Source organism: Genypterus blacodes, unplaced genomic scaffold (assembly GCF_046128005.1).
Source record: "Genypterus blacodes isolate CSIRO-AG114 ecotype Tasmania unplaced genomic scaffold, CSIRO-AGI_Gbla_v1 ptg000039l_1, whole genome shotgun sequence".
NCBI lineage: Eukaryota > Metazoa > Chordata > Actinopteri > Ophidiiformes > Ophidiidae > Genypterus > Genypterus blacodes.
Genome location: NW_027466852.1, coordinates 3454902 through 3471150, shown reverse-complemented (window position 1 = coordinate 3471150; position 16249 = coordinate 3454902). Strand labels below are relative to the sequence as shown.

At 40.5% G+C, this 16249-nt stretch overlaps 1 protein-coding gene across 1 annotated transcript in view; it reads left to right on the top strand.

Moving 5' to 3' along the window:
• The window catches only part of neurl1aa (neuralized E3 ubiquitin protein ligase 1Aa), a 42384-nt gene extending 28639 nt beyond the window's left edge, over positions 1 to 13745 (top strand). The window contains exons 5-6 of the mRNA XM_076147984.1: positions 9520 to 9669; positions 10184 to 13745. Coding sequence (XP_076004099.1) covers positions 9520 to 9669; positions 10184 to 10425 — 392 coding nt within the window. The 3' untranslated portion in view covers positions 10426 to 13745. The remainder of the gene's footprint in view (positions 1 to 9519; positions 9670 to 10183) is intronic.
• The last annotated feature ends 2504 nt before the right edge of the window (positions 13746 to 16249 follow it).

The window sequence follows — 16249 nt, the reverse complement described above, 5'->3', positions numbered from 1 at the left end:
TCCTCTGCATGCATTTGGAGGAAATGCATGCTCCTGTTAAGACATTTACATGCCAGAATAATAATTTACAATCACATTATCAAGATCTGTTACTAGGAATAAGCTTACTTCCATCTCTGCCAATTTCAATCACATAACGCCACATACATAATAATTCAATAATACAGATTGTTGCAGATTGTCACATGCTGTAGTAGAGGCAATTGATTAAAAAGCAGAAATGTCAAAACAACACTGGCCCTCCTCAAAAGCCATAACTGTTCGTGTTTGGAGGATGAGCTGTCTATAAATATATCCAGCTTTACTGTCCAGTGACGTTAGAGGAAAAGGAAGGAGAGGTTCAAGGAAGTTAAAGGAGAACTTTGAGAGGAAACCAAAAAGCGAGCAATGGGAAGAAAGAGAGAGAGAGAGAGAGAGAGAGAGAGAGAGAGAGACAGAGAGAGAGAGAGAGAGAGAGAGAGAGAGAGAGAGAGATTATAAGATGTTTTAAATTTTAAATAAATTGAAGTATTGTATTATTGCAGTTGTATTGCCAATCTTAAATTGACCTTTATCACTCGTGTTATTCCTATTGGATCCATTTAACATCCTTTGACAGTAAAACAGCGTGACAGCATGTCAATACAAATCACAGTGTGAGCCGACATGTTTAGAGAGCACCTCAGGTGCTTTAAAATGCAATCAATTCAGGAAAAACTCCACTGACACGCTGCATTTCACTTCCTTTTTTAACTTCAGTTGATTTGTGGGTTGTCAGTAGTTATGTTGGCATCTCCCATAGCAATACACCAAATAGACTGTAGGTAAGGTAAGTGTTGTTTGGTCTTGTGTTATTGGGCAATCACTTAGTATTGAAATGTTGGCAACGCACAGCACCTTGCATCTGTGCGTGTGTTTTGAGCAATGATTCACTGAAACCAGAGCTCTTTGGCAGACAACAAAACAGGAACAGCAGAACAATGAACCTGGTCTGAGGCACACGTCCTTATCAGCCGGGATCTCGGAACTTCCCTCAGAGTGTAAATCACCTTTGCATTCCAGCTGCTTTGTATTAGGATGTTGTCTCTTATCTGGCTGTAGCAAATCTTGATCTATTGCTCTGTGTGACCACAGGGTGATTCAACCTTTTTTTTAATCTGAATTTGAGCCAGGAGTTACACTTAAAGGAGGGATGTTAAACTTGAAAGCTTGGTTTCCTCCACTGGGTGTCCATATTTTAGATGAAGTCACTGCTGAGCTTTCTCACTTCACACAAAGCATAAAGTGGTGCTGTTAGGATACTCAAACAAATACATCAGAGGGGCTCAGTTCAGCCTTGAGCACTGAATAATGAAGCTGTGGATTAAGGCTGCTTTAGTTGTAATAGCAGTAACAAAAGTGTTCAGAATAGGAGTAAATTACTTTTCTTTTTACAAAGTCTTTTTATTATGTTTCTAGTCTAATTGAACTGAAGTCCCACTAGCTGAAAACCATGGTTACAAATGTAGATAAATATGAACACAGAAGAGAAGACAATTTCATGTTCATAATTTCAACCTGTTTTATTTAATGTAATGTAGTTTAGTGTAATATATTTGTCTTAAAATCTTAATATTATAGGGAGTATGTTTTGAATATTGAGAAGATTGGAAAATCATCCTGAACTGCTGTGCTTTTAATATGACTTGTGCTTTTAATGGAACATGCTAACATCAACATGTGCTACATTTGAATTTACCCACTTAGATACCTGGTTACACACACCTATGAAGTGAGTGAGGCAACCAGAGCCGAGCTGTTTGATAGGGGGTGTTTCAGACAAAGATTTAAAAAGCCTGTATGAAAATTAGAACATGGAAATCTATTCTTTTTTTAACCACATTAGAGGGATCCTTTCCAACTGCTTCTTTAACAATCATGATCTACATGCATTGTGATAGTAAGATTGAGATCTCAACGTAAAAGACCTACTCTGGAAGACCACAGAAGCTGGTAGAACCTGTGTAGATCCTGTGATCCCTCTTGTTCGTTACTAAGCTCCTTTGAATTATTATTATTATTAGTAGTAGTAGTAGTATTATATTAGTACTTTTCTAAGTATATCATCACTTTTACACTTGCTCATAATCATTCATAGACTGTATGGATTTCCTATTAGTTTGATTAAATCAAAAACCTCATTATAGAGCAGCTGACAGAGTTGAACGGAGAGAACTTGAGAGAGATGGAGGGACCAGGTTCCGTGTGGCATGGAAATAGGACGCATCCATTGACCCACTTCACATGTATTATAGATACCATTAAAATGTCAGCAAGCTCATGCTCAAGTGAAGCATCTCACCACCCACCTCCTCATATACAGCAGCTGCCACACTCCTCTCCTCCTCTTCTTCTCTTCGCCCCTCTTCTCTTCTTTATTCATCTTTAATGATCAGACATGCTCACATGTTACATGGTGCGATCAGACGGCACTATGTCATTCTAACATTCTCTATCACACATAATGCATATTATTAACCCATAGTAAGTGAGCGGTGAAATAGGACAGTGGTTCCCAAACTTTTTCTTTCACACAATTCTCACATCTCTCAACAAATGAAACAGATGATCTATCTATCTATCTATCTATCTATCTATCTATCTATCTATCTATCTATCTATCTATCTATCTATCTATCTATCTATCTAGAAATGTCCACAAATTAAAGATATCCTCAGGGCTGATTGTTTTTTTTTATTTAATGTAGTTCTTTAATTATTTTCCTTATCTATAACCTATAATAGAACCTAATACACTGTGAGCTCACATGACCAATTGAAAGATCTTCAAATCACAACAGTATACATACAAACATACAGTATATACCTGCCATTGTTTCAGCAGCCTCCACAGGAACAGCAGAGCCTCCAGCCTTGACCCATGAAGGCTTCATTTTGTGTGAAAAGCACACAATTCAGTGATCCATCTCATCCATACATAAATGTATACATTCAAACATATGTGCAGTATGTAAGCACACACTTCCCCTGATAAGAAGATGAACTACTATTTCTCTTAAGATAAACTCTACCCGTGAGAAGAAAAGATTTTCAATGCAGACTGGTAATGTATGACATTAAACTTCTACCTCCTAACTGCTTTGCTCTTATATGACCTAAACAAAACATGGAGGTAAAAACTTAGCCTAAGTGCACATTCATCCTCATAGCACTTCAGAGCAAAAACAGCAATTAAATTAACGGCCACCCATTTTCGTACCTCTGCTTTTGAGGATTGCATTTCACCAAGGGAGTGTTTGTGTTAACTATCTCTGAGGGCCCTTTTCCTCTCTTCTCTTTTCAGTCATTCCAGTCCCTCTCATTACCCCTTCACTCTATTTGGTATTATCCCTTCACTCAATAACAGTTTTTTTTCAGTCGCTATGGTATATTTCTCAGATCGAAATTGTTCTACTTGTTCAACCTCCACATCATCTATTTTCATTAAATTGCAAATGCTTCCAAACATTCAAGCAAATACTCATTCACATTTATCTGCTGTTTCCCTACATTATCAATTTCTCATGTCAAAATATAGGATGCGAGGAGTTCCATCAGTATCTTGCGGCATGCAACTCATTGCCTGATGGTGTTTGAGCCATGAAAACTCACATCATCCCAATTTATCCCACATACTTTGGCAAATCACCCTGAATCAGACCACTCTCATGATCAGAGATGAGATCCCTGTAGAGAGGGTGTCCTAGAAGGTGAGGAGATGCTGTGTATTGGATTGCCCTACAATGGAAGTACGAGTTACCACTCCATTCTCTGAAATAGCAGCACACATAGTGACGGTCCCTCCTCGTTGGTGTGGCACACTAAGGGTAGCTTTGTGGCTGATAACATCTTGGCCACAACTTCTGCCTTTGGCCAGGTTGAAGCCAGCCTCATCCAGGTAAATGAAGTTGTGAGGTGGTTCTTTTGTTTCCTGTTCCCTTATATGCTATATCCCAGAAGATACTAATAGAAATTAGTTTCATTAATTGAATTCATGATGAATTTATGTATTTTCATTTAGGACAAGAGACAGTTGCATTTTAACATTTGCATATTGCATGTTCTTTTCTACAGTCGAAGCAATTGTTTACAAGTCACTTACTGTATTGTAAACATTGAACAAAAAGTTCGGAACTTTGTGTTTGGTAGATTATTTCTCTGTTGTAACAATGCTTCTTGGCAATATCTTGGCATTTTATACCGTTGGAAAGCCTGTTTAGTCCCCTTTTAAATGGTGCCCCATTTGTAAGGAACATGCATTTGTGGGATGAGCAGCACAGCTGAGTATGTGGGATGCGCTCGTGAAAAATTTGCCAAATCTTGTCTGCCAATGCCAAACAGCTTATTCTGCTGTTACTATTGACTCTTGTTTGGTGTTGTTTGGTGGATTGGATGATTGAAGTCTATCAGTAACAAGGAAGAAACAAGACATGTTGGCAATTTTACAATTTATTCATTTAACAAACAGTCAGGAGCCAAAGTAGCGTGTGGAAAAACCATACACAGCCACAACAGCCTGGCACCTCCTCCTCATGCTGGTCACCAGCCTGGTCACACACTGCTGTGGGATTGCATTTCACTCCTCAACCAGTCTCTGATAAACCCCGCTCTGTGGGGGTGAGCATTGTCATCTTGGAGGATGGAGTTCGGTCCCAGACTGTGGAGATATGGGATTGCCACTGGTTGCAGAATCTTATCTCGATATCAGCAGTGTGTGACGAGGCTGGTGACCAGCATGAGGAGGAGGTGCCAGGCTGTTGTGGCTGTGTATGGTTCTTCCACACGCTAGTGAGGCTCCTGACTGTTTGTTAAATGAATAAATTGTAAAATTGCCAACATGTCTTGTTTCTTCCTTGTTACTGATAGACTTCAATCATCCAATCCACCAAACAACACCAAACAAGAGTCAATAGCAACAGCAGAATAAGCTGTTTGGCATTGGCAAAGAAGATTTGGCTTTCCAACGGTATAAAAAGTATTGCCAAGAATCATTGTTACAACAGAGAAATAATCTACCAAACACAAAGTTCCGAACTTTTTGTTTGATGTTTATATCACTATATACTGTTGTACTGTTTCCTGTAAAGTACAGTTACTGTATAGATGTTTTACCTGTACATACTGTTACCATTCCTTTCAGCTGTTTCATGCTCATCTGGTGTTTATCAGCACCCTGTTAATTAATGAGATGCCGATTGAATGTTCTTCTATAATGGCACTCTGTATGTCCTTAGTCTGATGGCATTATTTTGTATGGCCATGGCCCAAATAGCCTCCTCCTGTTGAGGTGTGAAATGGCCACCTTTGAGAAGGAGTCTTGCAGTCCTATACCCTAAAAGAGCAATGCAAAATCAGTTGAATACGATTTTAAGAAAATGTGTCACTGTGTAGATGCCTGTGTGTACTGTGCACATTTTTGGGTTACATAATGTTCTCTCTACAAACTGATGAATGATGAAGGACACGGTTATCCTCCCAACATTGGGCTACACCCGTTGACTAGCTTTAGCCATTGTAAGACCATGACTGAGAACTTGATCAACAATCGAGGCCCTTACTTAATCAGGAACATGCCTATGTGCTTGACCTCGGCCTCTTCTACCTCTTCCTCCGTTTTGCCTTCCTACCCTTCCACCATGCAGCCTTAGTCCTTTTCTCATTCCCAGCTGTTGACCCTGTTCGTGTCCTTGTTGTTCCATTGTCAAAAATGGGAGCACTATGCGGTGCTCTATCTATATATGCTTGCCAATTGAAGGTTCATGAGATGCACCTCTGAGCTATTTGAGGGAAGTGGTTGATCATTGGTGGATCTAACGCTTCATACATCGCCCTTCATTAGTGAAAATGATGCTTCAGCTGAGAGCAGTTCATCAATTCAGGACACATTTACAGAAAAAGTCTAATAGAAATGTATAGAGAATATGCTTGAGAGGTTACAACAACTTGACAAGTGACTGGATGATGTGGAGGTTGGACAAATTAAATTCTGATCTGATAAATGTACCCAAGTGACTGAAAAGAATTGTAAATCATTTGCTGAGTTTTATAGATCCCACAAGGTTGCTAACTTCTTGCAGGATGGCCTATTTACACAAATGGTCATGACTCTTGCACTCATCGTGAAACTGTAGTTACATTTATTTATGACACATATGCGACAAATTGATGATATTTGGCCTACAGGTGATAAACAAGTAAACTTTAGACAAAGCTATAATATTCCCAGACAGAAAAAGGATGGTATTATAATTTTTACTTGCCCGATTCAATTTAAAGTGAATAAATAATCACTAGATCTACTTTCGGGTACAATTATTGGCATTAGGTATGAAATCTAGTTCTAAAAACCGGCCACTCATGCAAGCCTGTGTGATCCTCATAAACATACAAACACACACCCTGCCCTTTACCCCTACACATCCCCAAAACAACTGACTGCCCTCGTAACATACTCTGCATACCATCCATAGCTGCCTGATTTAGAGGATACGTGTATTAGGCCTTTGCCAAAGATGGATGAATGGATGGATGGATGGATGGAACAGGTCTGCTAATCTATTGGTAACAGGCTGGATCAGGGATGGGCACTGTCAGCCCTGGCTCAAATGCCTTGGATGGGAGTTGCCCGCCTGCCAGGGAGGATTAACATTGAGAGATGGGCAGTGGGATGGGGGACGGCACAGGGGCATAGAGAGTATGAGGATTTGGCTCCACTGGGGAACCAATGGTGCGATGGGATCAGACCAGGAACATCAACTTTGAGCAAACCGATGAAAAATGTGTTTGAGAAAGTCTGAGAAACTGCAGCAGCACCTTTTAGTGGTGAAAAACAGACTTGTTCATCAATAGTTTTATCTCAAAGCATAGTAGCTTGATTCCAAACCATGTTCCCATCATCTGGTGTACGAGCACTTATAACCTTCATGCATTTTGGGGTTAACAGAGACCTGGTTAACTTGGCTATATTTGTGCTGGAATACATACACTGTTCACGCGATGTGCCAGTAGGGCATTTGCATGACTGTACGTGCATAATAACAATCCCAAATGGGATTTAATTAAACATCAGCACTCTTGGCTGGGCATCCATGATCCAGAAACAATTCAGTCCAAAATCTGACTAAAACTGAAGATGAAGTTAATAAGGGAACATTTGTTGTTTCATTCGGCTGAACTGTAGGCTATTTGAAAAATTATCATGAGAATAGTATGGAAACACTGTGTCCTCTTTTCATTCAAAGCCTATCCTCTCAATGTGGCAGGAGTCCAAATGCTCCAGCAAAAAACTGCTTTTAGCTAAATATTACTTAACGTTTAATATATTTGAAAATGTGCCAAGCCTGGATCAACCACTGCAGTAGGAGAACTCTGATGATTACAAAGCAACTGATACAGACATGGATTTGGGAGTAAACAGGTTATCGTAGTGTTCTTTCCCTGTGCTCCTGATTTTCTTGTGCAACCTGTTTCTCTATGTCCATTCCCACACATAATCTCCTCTTTGTGGACTTCACACATTCTTCACAGGTTAAGCAGTTTTTCAGTCTCAGGTTTCCTCCAAGTCAGGTGGCTTAAGACAATAAGTTGCCCAAAGGTGTGCATGTTAGTCTGTGATGGACTGATGGAGTATCCCTGTTTTCTGTCTGTAAAAACAAAGAAGTAAAAAGTACAGAAAATCAAACATGTCATCCAAGAAATCTTGTAGTTGTGGTTGTACATATATATATATACATTTATATATATAAATATATATACTTTCTTGAACATATATGGTTCACTGGGTAGTGCGTTACAGTAACACTGCCTCGACAGTTACTTTGATTCTCACTGGGTACCCCCATACTAAAAATGTCTGTCCACTCCAACAGCACACGCTAAATGACCTGTTACATCACGTTACAGACACATACACACCAAGGCGCCAACAGGCATGGGAGCCCCAGGGCAACCCCGGTATGCAGCCATACCCAAACATACCCATATACCATCTTCTCACTTGTACCAGAAGGATGCCTCCAGCATGCTGGTGCTTTGCTGTTGGTGTGGTGTTACTGGTCAGTGTGGAAGGCGACAGCTGTCCAGGAAAACGGACATACCATGAAACGTTCCTAAGGAAGGTCCATCACATGAGGAGTGAGGCTTTATAAAGACTCTTCTGTCCATACAGCCTGAAATAGGATGTTTAAAATATCTACAGTGGCTGATTTTAGATGTAGTTGTTAGTCTGCTTGCTATTTTCTGACAGCACGCTGGTGTTGATGTTTCAAGTCATCTGCATTCATGTTAAGATGCGGCAAAGCATTTGATGGGAATTCTTTGTGGATGATTACATGCTTGTTCTGCAAGACAGCTAATTTACATCGTAATTTGTTGAGCTTACAGTGTCGCTGCACTGCTGATTATTGTAACTTATTCCAGTCATTTAAATTGACAGAGTATACCATGAGATTGGTGTAAGACTGTCACCATTAAATATAGAAATAAACTAACATAGCGTGTTATTGTTTGTTGTTACATTTGTAGCTTTTGTGATGCAAAGGACTTTAAATCCAATTTGTCATGGCCTTCAAAAGGCTGGCATGCCTCTTTCAAGGCATCACTGGCATTCCAACATGTGTTCCCTTCACTTGTACTTTGGAATTGCCATTTGTTCCCTCTAGCACGATGCAAATGGAGGATGTAGACAGAATGCAGCATAGCCTATGTTTGTAAATTCCCAATAAAGCAAAAGAAAGAGTGTGTCTCATCAGTGATAAATATCTGTGCACAAACTGAGGAGCACTTTGTCTGGCTGTAAAAATGTAATGCCTGAATAATGACAAGAAATCCTGCACTTGTGACTCATCTGTACTAAAGAAAGCCAGAAAATGTTCCATCAGCATCTCTAACACATTTTTTTCTCATTAACTCTGTCTTTCTTATAACTTTCAGTAAAGATAAACAATATTAGTTAAACAGAGCGTTCTTTCTCTGTTATCTCTGTGTGCTACAGCCTCTTGTGTTATTTGATCTCTAATGCTGTATTTACAGGAGAGAGTGGCTTGGATTTCTCTGGTCTACACCGGTGTTAGATCAGGAAAGTGTGTTGTGCTGATCGACTCCATGTTGCAAACCTTTTAACCCAAATTGTCAAACCGGTGGAGGAAACATTCGAAAGCCATGTCATGCAATTTCCTAAACAGCACAGCACACATTAGGTAAAACTGTGCCATGAAGTGGATGAAATTCAGGGTGCTTGTTGATGATGCGTGTTGGTTGTAAGAACTCTTACTGCTCCTTAGGTCTTACTGGTAAATACTGAATGTCTAAGCACCCTGGCATCTAAAGCCACAGCAGGTTTCACTCGTCGTGACCTGTGATGACCTCATGTTACTCTGAAGTAGTCACTCTTGTTCCAGTATTCTCAGTTCCAGTATTTGTTATGCTATGCCACTGAATTAATTACAATTCTTACAAAAGCACCTCTCTCATCTTCTTCTCTTTTTTGGTTGCTGTGATCAGGTTCTACTCATGTTGGGGACCCACAGGCAGCATCCAACCCCAGCTCGCCCTCCTCATCGCCACACACTCACAGTGCCCTGAGCAGTGGCAGCTCTGATCCAGTACTGAATGGAGGACTGGGCTCCGCGGCTTACTGCAGCTCAGTAGGGGGTAGGTGCACCTAGAGAGCATGCGGGGGGGATCGGTGGGACCCAGTACGGGATGTGAGCAGATGTCATCCTGTGGCTGCTAATAACTATAGAGGAGCCTAAATAGGTCCCACTGCTGCTGCAGCTGCAGCTGGAGAAAATAACACATTTGACACTTGCTCTTATATCATACAGCACACTTATGTAAACATGCCTGATGTCACAACACTAAACAAAACACACACCCAACAATCAGATTAGTACTGCAATTCTTCCCTCCAGAGTGTAGCACAAGGACATCTGTTTGCTCACAGTGGCAATGTTCAAGTAAAATAGGTCCCAAAGTGTACCTATAGTACTAAAATTGTTTCTTTCCACCTTTATAGTGGCTGAAATTAACTGAACTGTTTGTTCCCATTTGTCCAACTGTATAAGTATACTATATTTGTCCCAAAGTATAACTCTGTTTCTCTTTCCCCCAGCATCCTTTTTTAAATTTAATAATTAGATTTAACTTAATCTCACTTGATTTACAGGAACAACCCCCAGTTCACCAGTCAGTCTCCCCAAGTCCCCTACATTCCCACCAGGCCGAGGGGCTTGGCCCGACGAGTGCTCCATCTGTTACGAGAATGCGGTGGACACGGTCATTTACGCCTGTGGACACATGTGTCTCTGCTACACCTGCGGCATCAAACTAAAGAAGATGTCCAACGCCTGTTGTCCCATCTGCAGACGGCAGATCAAAGACATTATCAAGACTTACCGCAGCACGTAGGGGGACCGCTGCAACGCTGACAGTGAGCAGGCAGCAAAGCCCCAGCGTCAGGGAAAGAAACCTCAAAGTTCAGGGAATATGAACTCTGGTACTTTCATTTGGTATTTTCACCGATTATTGTTGATTCTCTCTCAAGGCCTTTGCCAGAGTCGGTACTATCTGATTGAGAAGGTCTCTCATTTAAAGTTACTCTCCCAGCTTCCCTGCAGAGACGGCACTTGAGACGCCAGGGGGGGCTTCCACTGAGAACTGTGAAGTGTTCCTGGTATTTTGGGGAGTTCTCCCTGCTTTTCCAGACAGAAGGAGAGATAAAAATTAACCAAGTCATCATTTATTCATTTGTTGCGCCATGATAAAAGATTTAGGGACTGTCTACCATTTGTAATGAGGCAAATGCATCATTTTGGGGCTAAATGTCTGGATCACAGAGCTCTGACATGCAGCAGCTAATGTTTCTGTACCATCTCAGCCTGTAACATCGTGTGTCTGTGTGTGACTGAGCTCCACTGCATCGCAATGATGATGTGATGGATTTCTTTTATTGTCATGGTGATTATAAATGACTGATGTATTTCTCTACGCACGGCACTGGGACATGAGTATTTTAAGTAGATCGTAACACCACTTGTTCTAGTATATTCTCTAATTAAATGGTAGCTCTGTTGCAAATGTTGGTGGTAGCGATATTATTTTGCTAGCTAGCTGCTTGCTCTGCAGTGTGGTATGTTGCACTGAAATCAGGGGCGTCCTTCAGTGGGGCCCTATTACTGAGAGAGGCATTCATCAAAACATCCTTTTCAATCAATGGTTGACTAGCAGCCTCTATCAGGAAGGAGGAAGGCAACAGAGCAGAAATTGGACATTTCCTCAGGGCTGGTTGTGTGTTTTTAGAAGATGTAAATTATTTTCCCTATCTATAACGTATAACAGAACCTAATACACTGTGAGCTCACATGACCAATTGACAGATCTTCAAATCATAACATACACTATATAGCTGCCATGGTTTCAGCAGCCACCACAGAAACAGCAGAGCCTCCAGCCTTAACCCATGAAAGCTTCATTTTGAGTGATTTTTGCTGTTTTCCAGGACCCCTTACAAAATATTGTCACCACATGTGATGGTGTTGCACACAAATTCAAGCACACAAATTCAGTTATTTTTGTAATTTATATACATGACATGGTCCAAATCAAACTATACATTTTTGTATGTAAATTACAGGCTCCTCAATTTCCTTTTGCGGGATCAATAAAGTCCATCCATCCACCTATCTATCTATCTATCTATCTATCTATCTATCTATCTATCTATCTATCTATCTATCTATCTATCTATCTATCTATCTATCTATCTATCTATCTTAAGCACCAAAGATCAATTACACACATCCTCATGGAGAAGTAGCGTTGATTGTGCACAATCTGACTAAATAACGCCATGTGTTTGCAAGATGAAGAAGCTATCAAGTGACATCAGCAAACTCAGCAACAGTGACACACAAAAAATGGCTCAATGCTTTGAACTGAAGCCAATCAAGCATGTTAGAAACCCCCTGTTGCCAATGTCACTGTACCATACTGATCTCCTTACAGCATATGCGTACTTAGAATGGAGTGTAATCCACAATGCACATGCTCTTCTGGCAAACAACCAGTAAATGCCTTGGGTGAGCACCTGTCATTGGAATGACGGGGTCCTGAATCCTATAAAACAAAGCAAACATTACCAAAACATTCAAAACCGCTGAAGTGACTCAGTAATATCACTCATTTAAAAAGATACAAACGATGTAGAGTCCTGCACAATATGACTCCAGATCTCCCATTTACAACCACAATTATCACAATACACCTCCCATCAATTGTACTTATGCCTTTACACAAACGACTCCATGGTAACCCTCAGCTGCAGGAGATCACAGTGAAGCTGTGTGTTATGGGCTCCATGTCCTACTTCATGTGTAGATAAACACCACATGGGGCTCAAACCTCTGCTGCTATGGTATTTGCCAGCTGTTTGTGCTGACAGTGATGTTTCATACATCCCTCCTCCCGCATTGAGTTTGATGATGCTACTGCTTGAAGTGTTGACTCACATTTGAATGTTAATTATATATTTACAGGAGTAAATAACTAGTTTGTAGAGGGTGGAAAAAGCAAAAAAAAAAGTTTTGTGTTCTTTTGGATTGATAATCTTAATTACAATATTTGTTTTTGTGTTTATCCAAACCTATGAGTTCATTCTTGTGTCTTATAGACAACTGAAGTGACAATATCAAGACTTTCTTGTACCTTGCAGCTATAAGAGTTATTGCAGTACACAATCAAATCCTCATTGCTTTGAGGTGCAAGATATGAACTCTTGGTTTGATTACAATCTCTGAATCCCTGAATTCCAGGTGTTCTTTTTGTAATTGATATTCTTGTGTGTAAGGCTGTGTTTGGGAATCCTGCTCTCCAGTTCTATATTTATAGCTCTTATGATTATCTAGTCTGAAAGCCATCACTGTATGGTAATGATACATGTCACTTTATAAAGCTACTGATTGTAATCTTGTAAATGTTTAGGCCATAGTTGCTCCCTGAGTTTCAGTCATGGCATCTTTTAGGTTTCATGCTGACAAATCGTTTATTTCCTTTTTTGATTTGCATTGTCATTTATTGTGTAAGTAAAATTCCCATGATGGTGTATTCGGTCAGTAATTTTTGGCTTTTTAATCACTTTGAACCTGTCTATCAATTTTTAACAACATTAATGGATCCCTAACATTTCATATACTGTCTAAATAGTTTGGCTGCAGGTTTTTGTCTGTGAGCTATTCAATGAACAGTTTTTATGAGATGATGCAATGTCAAAATTGCTTTTTTGTCATTTTTTTTACAGAATACTTCAAAGGCCCCTTGAATGTTATTGATCATGTATTGTATTATTTATTCGTCCAGCACTGATGTGTGGACTGATTCCTCCTCCTACTTGTGTGTTTGCTTTTTTCTACATTAGTGACATATTAATGCTCCTCTGTGTCTGACCAACAACACCAGATTTACAGATTTACATTTACAGTTTGAAATTTTCTGTAGATCTTAGTATTGTTTTTAACATGCATGTGTTTTTTCTGTTCACTCTGAGTGAACAATGGGACCAACGGGAGATAAGCATCTGTGTAACACTGTAGTTCTGCAGACTGGAACCAGTGGGCAACTTTAGAATCAGAACATAGCGCTCAGGTTGGCCGTGGTTGTGACACAACAGATGAATCTTTTGCAAACCTTTCTTTGATTTTTCATTTGAAACTATTGTAGTTTCTAAGTGTTTGTGAGCTCTGTTCAGTGTGAGTCAGATGATTGTGGTTAATAAACTTTCAAAATGTGTTTGAAACAAAAACAAACTGTCTGCTTTCTTTGTAAGCATTGGAGTTGCATGGTGTGGAAACTGCATTATTACTGTGAAGCATGTAATATTTGTGCTGACCTGTAAAAGCCACACAGTTTTTTCTGAACGGATGACATTTAGTATAGCAAATCTAAATGAAGTGTCAAAAGTGCACTTGATATTTGAAAATGAATCTTGAAAGAAACTGAAATGGCAGGTAGCCTGTAACACTCAGCTGCTCTACTCGAGGTCCTGGTGAAACACAACGCTCAGTGATCTGGGGGCCCTGGTGACATCATGTGCCACGACCTCTGTCCCGAGCACAGCTGCTGAAGCTTCACAGAGACGAGGAGGAGACAGGGGATTAGGAGCCAGGGGCCACTGAGGAGGAAAACCGGTCTGCAAAATACTCAACAATGCTAATAAATAAAAAGGGGCTTGCTAGTTGAGCTATCTGATGACCACTAGATAATAATTGCGCCTTGTATTAATTATCAATCAAAGTTATTGGGCCATGTGTTGGAGCTCATGTTCATGATTCCACTATTAAAACACACTTTGCTGTTTGTGAAGGACAAAAAGTAGGCAAACAGGTCAGCTTCTCTCTGACAGGTGTGCACCCCTCTTGCCTCCTCTCCTCAAGGTTCCCTCCACACTCCATAAATCCTGCAGCTAGATCTGTGTCGCAACACTCAACAGAACCTGTGAAGCATCCATGATTATGCTGATGACCTTATATGGGTGGAACGGAAGAGCCGTCCACCAGAATTCCCCAAAAAATGCTGCATGCAATAACAAGCCCTGAATGCTGTCATTTAGTCCTGGTCCTTGGTCCTGGTCCATAAAGCTTCAGGAGGTCAGAATGGAGAGGATATTTCTCATCTCTGACAAAACCATAAAGGACTTTGTTTTTGTTGGGGAGAAGTTCTGCAGGTGGAAGGTGTTTTCCCCCAAAACTGTGCTCTGCAAACAGAAAGGTGGCCTGTTCACTTATAGAAGGTGGACTAGAGGTTAAATTTGAGCGAGAAAGTGTGTGTGTGTCAGTGGCACCAAGACAACGTGAGGACTCAAGGCTTCAAGGGTACTATGCTCTGTGGACAGACGACAGAAAGGTTGAACTTTCATATATTCATTGAAAATGCACCCACACATCTGTCTCAACAGTGATGCACAGCGGAGGAGGCATCATCTGAGGCTGTTTTGTTGCCTCGGGGCTCGGAGATCTTTCAGTCAATGAGGGAAATGTGAACGATGTGAACCGAGGAGAATTGTTCATGCAAGAAATTCCAGGAATATTGATGAAATGATACTGTTAGAGCAGCACAAAATGGTCTCACCACATTTTTCTTAACAGCGAAAATGTGCGCACATTTCTGATCTGATAGCTTATCTGTCCACGTCTGCAATGGACTGATTCATGACAGCTCCATATTAAATATGTCTTGTAATAAGCTCATGAAAAGAATAATCCCCATGAGCGTATCTAATACCTGTCACTGTTCAATTGAGAATTCATGACCCTGCCGCAGAGATCATCATCCTTCACTGTTAATGGCTACTTCATTAGATATGCTGTATCAAAATGTGGAGGGACTGATCATAATGGAATTACGTTTCAAGTCTCAATGTCAACATGTATATTGAGTGTGTAGTGTGCTGGCCGTCCATGTGAAACCTCTGTGAGACGCTTGTGCGAACTGGTCCTCCTAATGAGATCAGTGTAGGAGCTTAGCAAGGAGACTGGCTCAAACCTGCCATCTAGTGGTACAATGTGTGAATGCATGTGCAGGGTTTCATGCAAAATGAGTTCATGAATTTATACCGACAGCTTTTTGTCTTCATGTGTGCAGCCATTTTATACAGCACAGGTTCTGTTGATATCCCACTTATCATTATGGATCTTTGAATGGCTGTTCTGTTTTCAAGTAATACCATTTTATTCTGCTCCATCTGGATTACAACATGAACTATTCTGACCTTTCTTTTTGGAAACACACAGAGAACCCCCCTACAAAGCCATACTCTCCTTTTAAAAGCTTGAGCTTTGGGGTATTGAAGGGGTCAGAGGTGTTTGCATGTATTTCACATTCCTGTGGATAGATGTGATTCATCTTTTCCACACCGGTTTAGACGGCAGAGAGCAACGTTCTTGTCTCTCCTCCCTCGTGGGAACTGAACTGAGCCTCTGCCAGCTCCTTCATCTTCATTCATCACTCGCAAACTCTTCTCACTTTGCTCTCATAACTCATCTCACTGTATATAACCGGCTGCATTGTTCTGCTGTTCCACATCTAAACCCTCTCCTTTCTTTCCTGCTCAATGAGGCCAATACAGATAAATGTCTCAATCTGTAATATTACTGTCGCATAATGGGTTTTCTTTGCTTTTCTTGAACTGCAAAGTGATATTTATGCACAGGGTGTCAAATAAATGCAAAGAACTAACAAC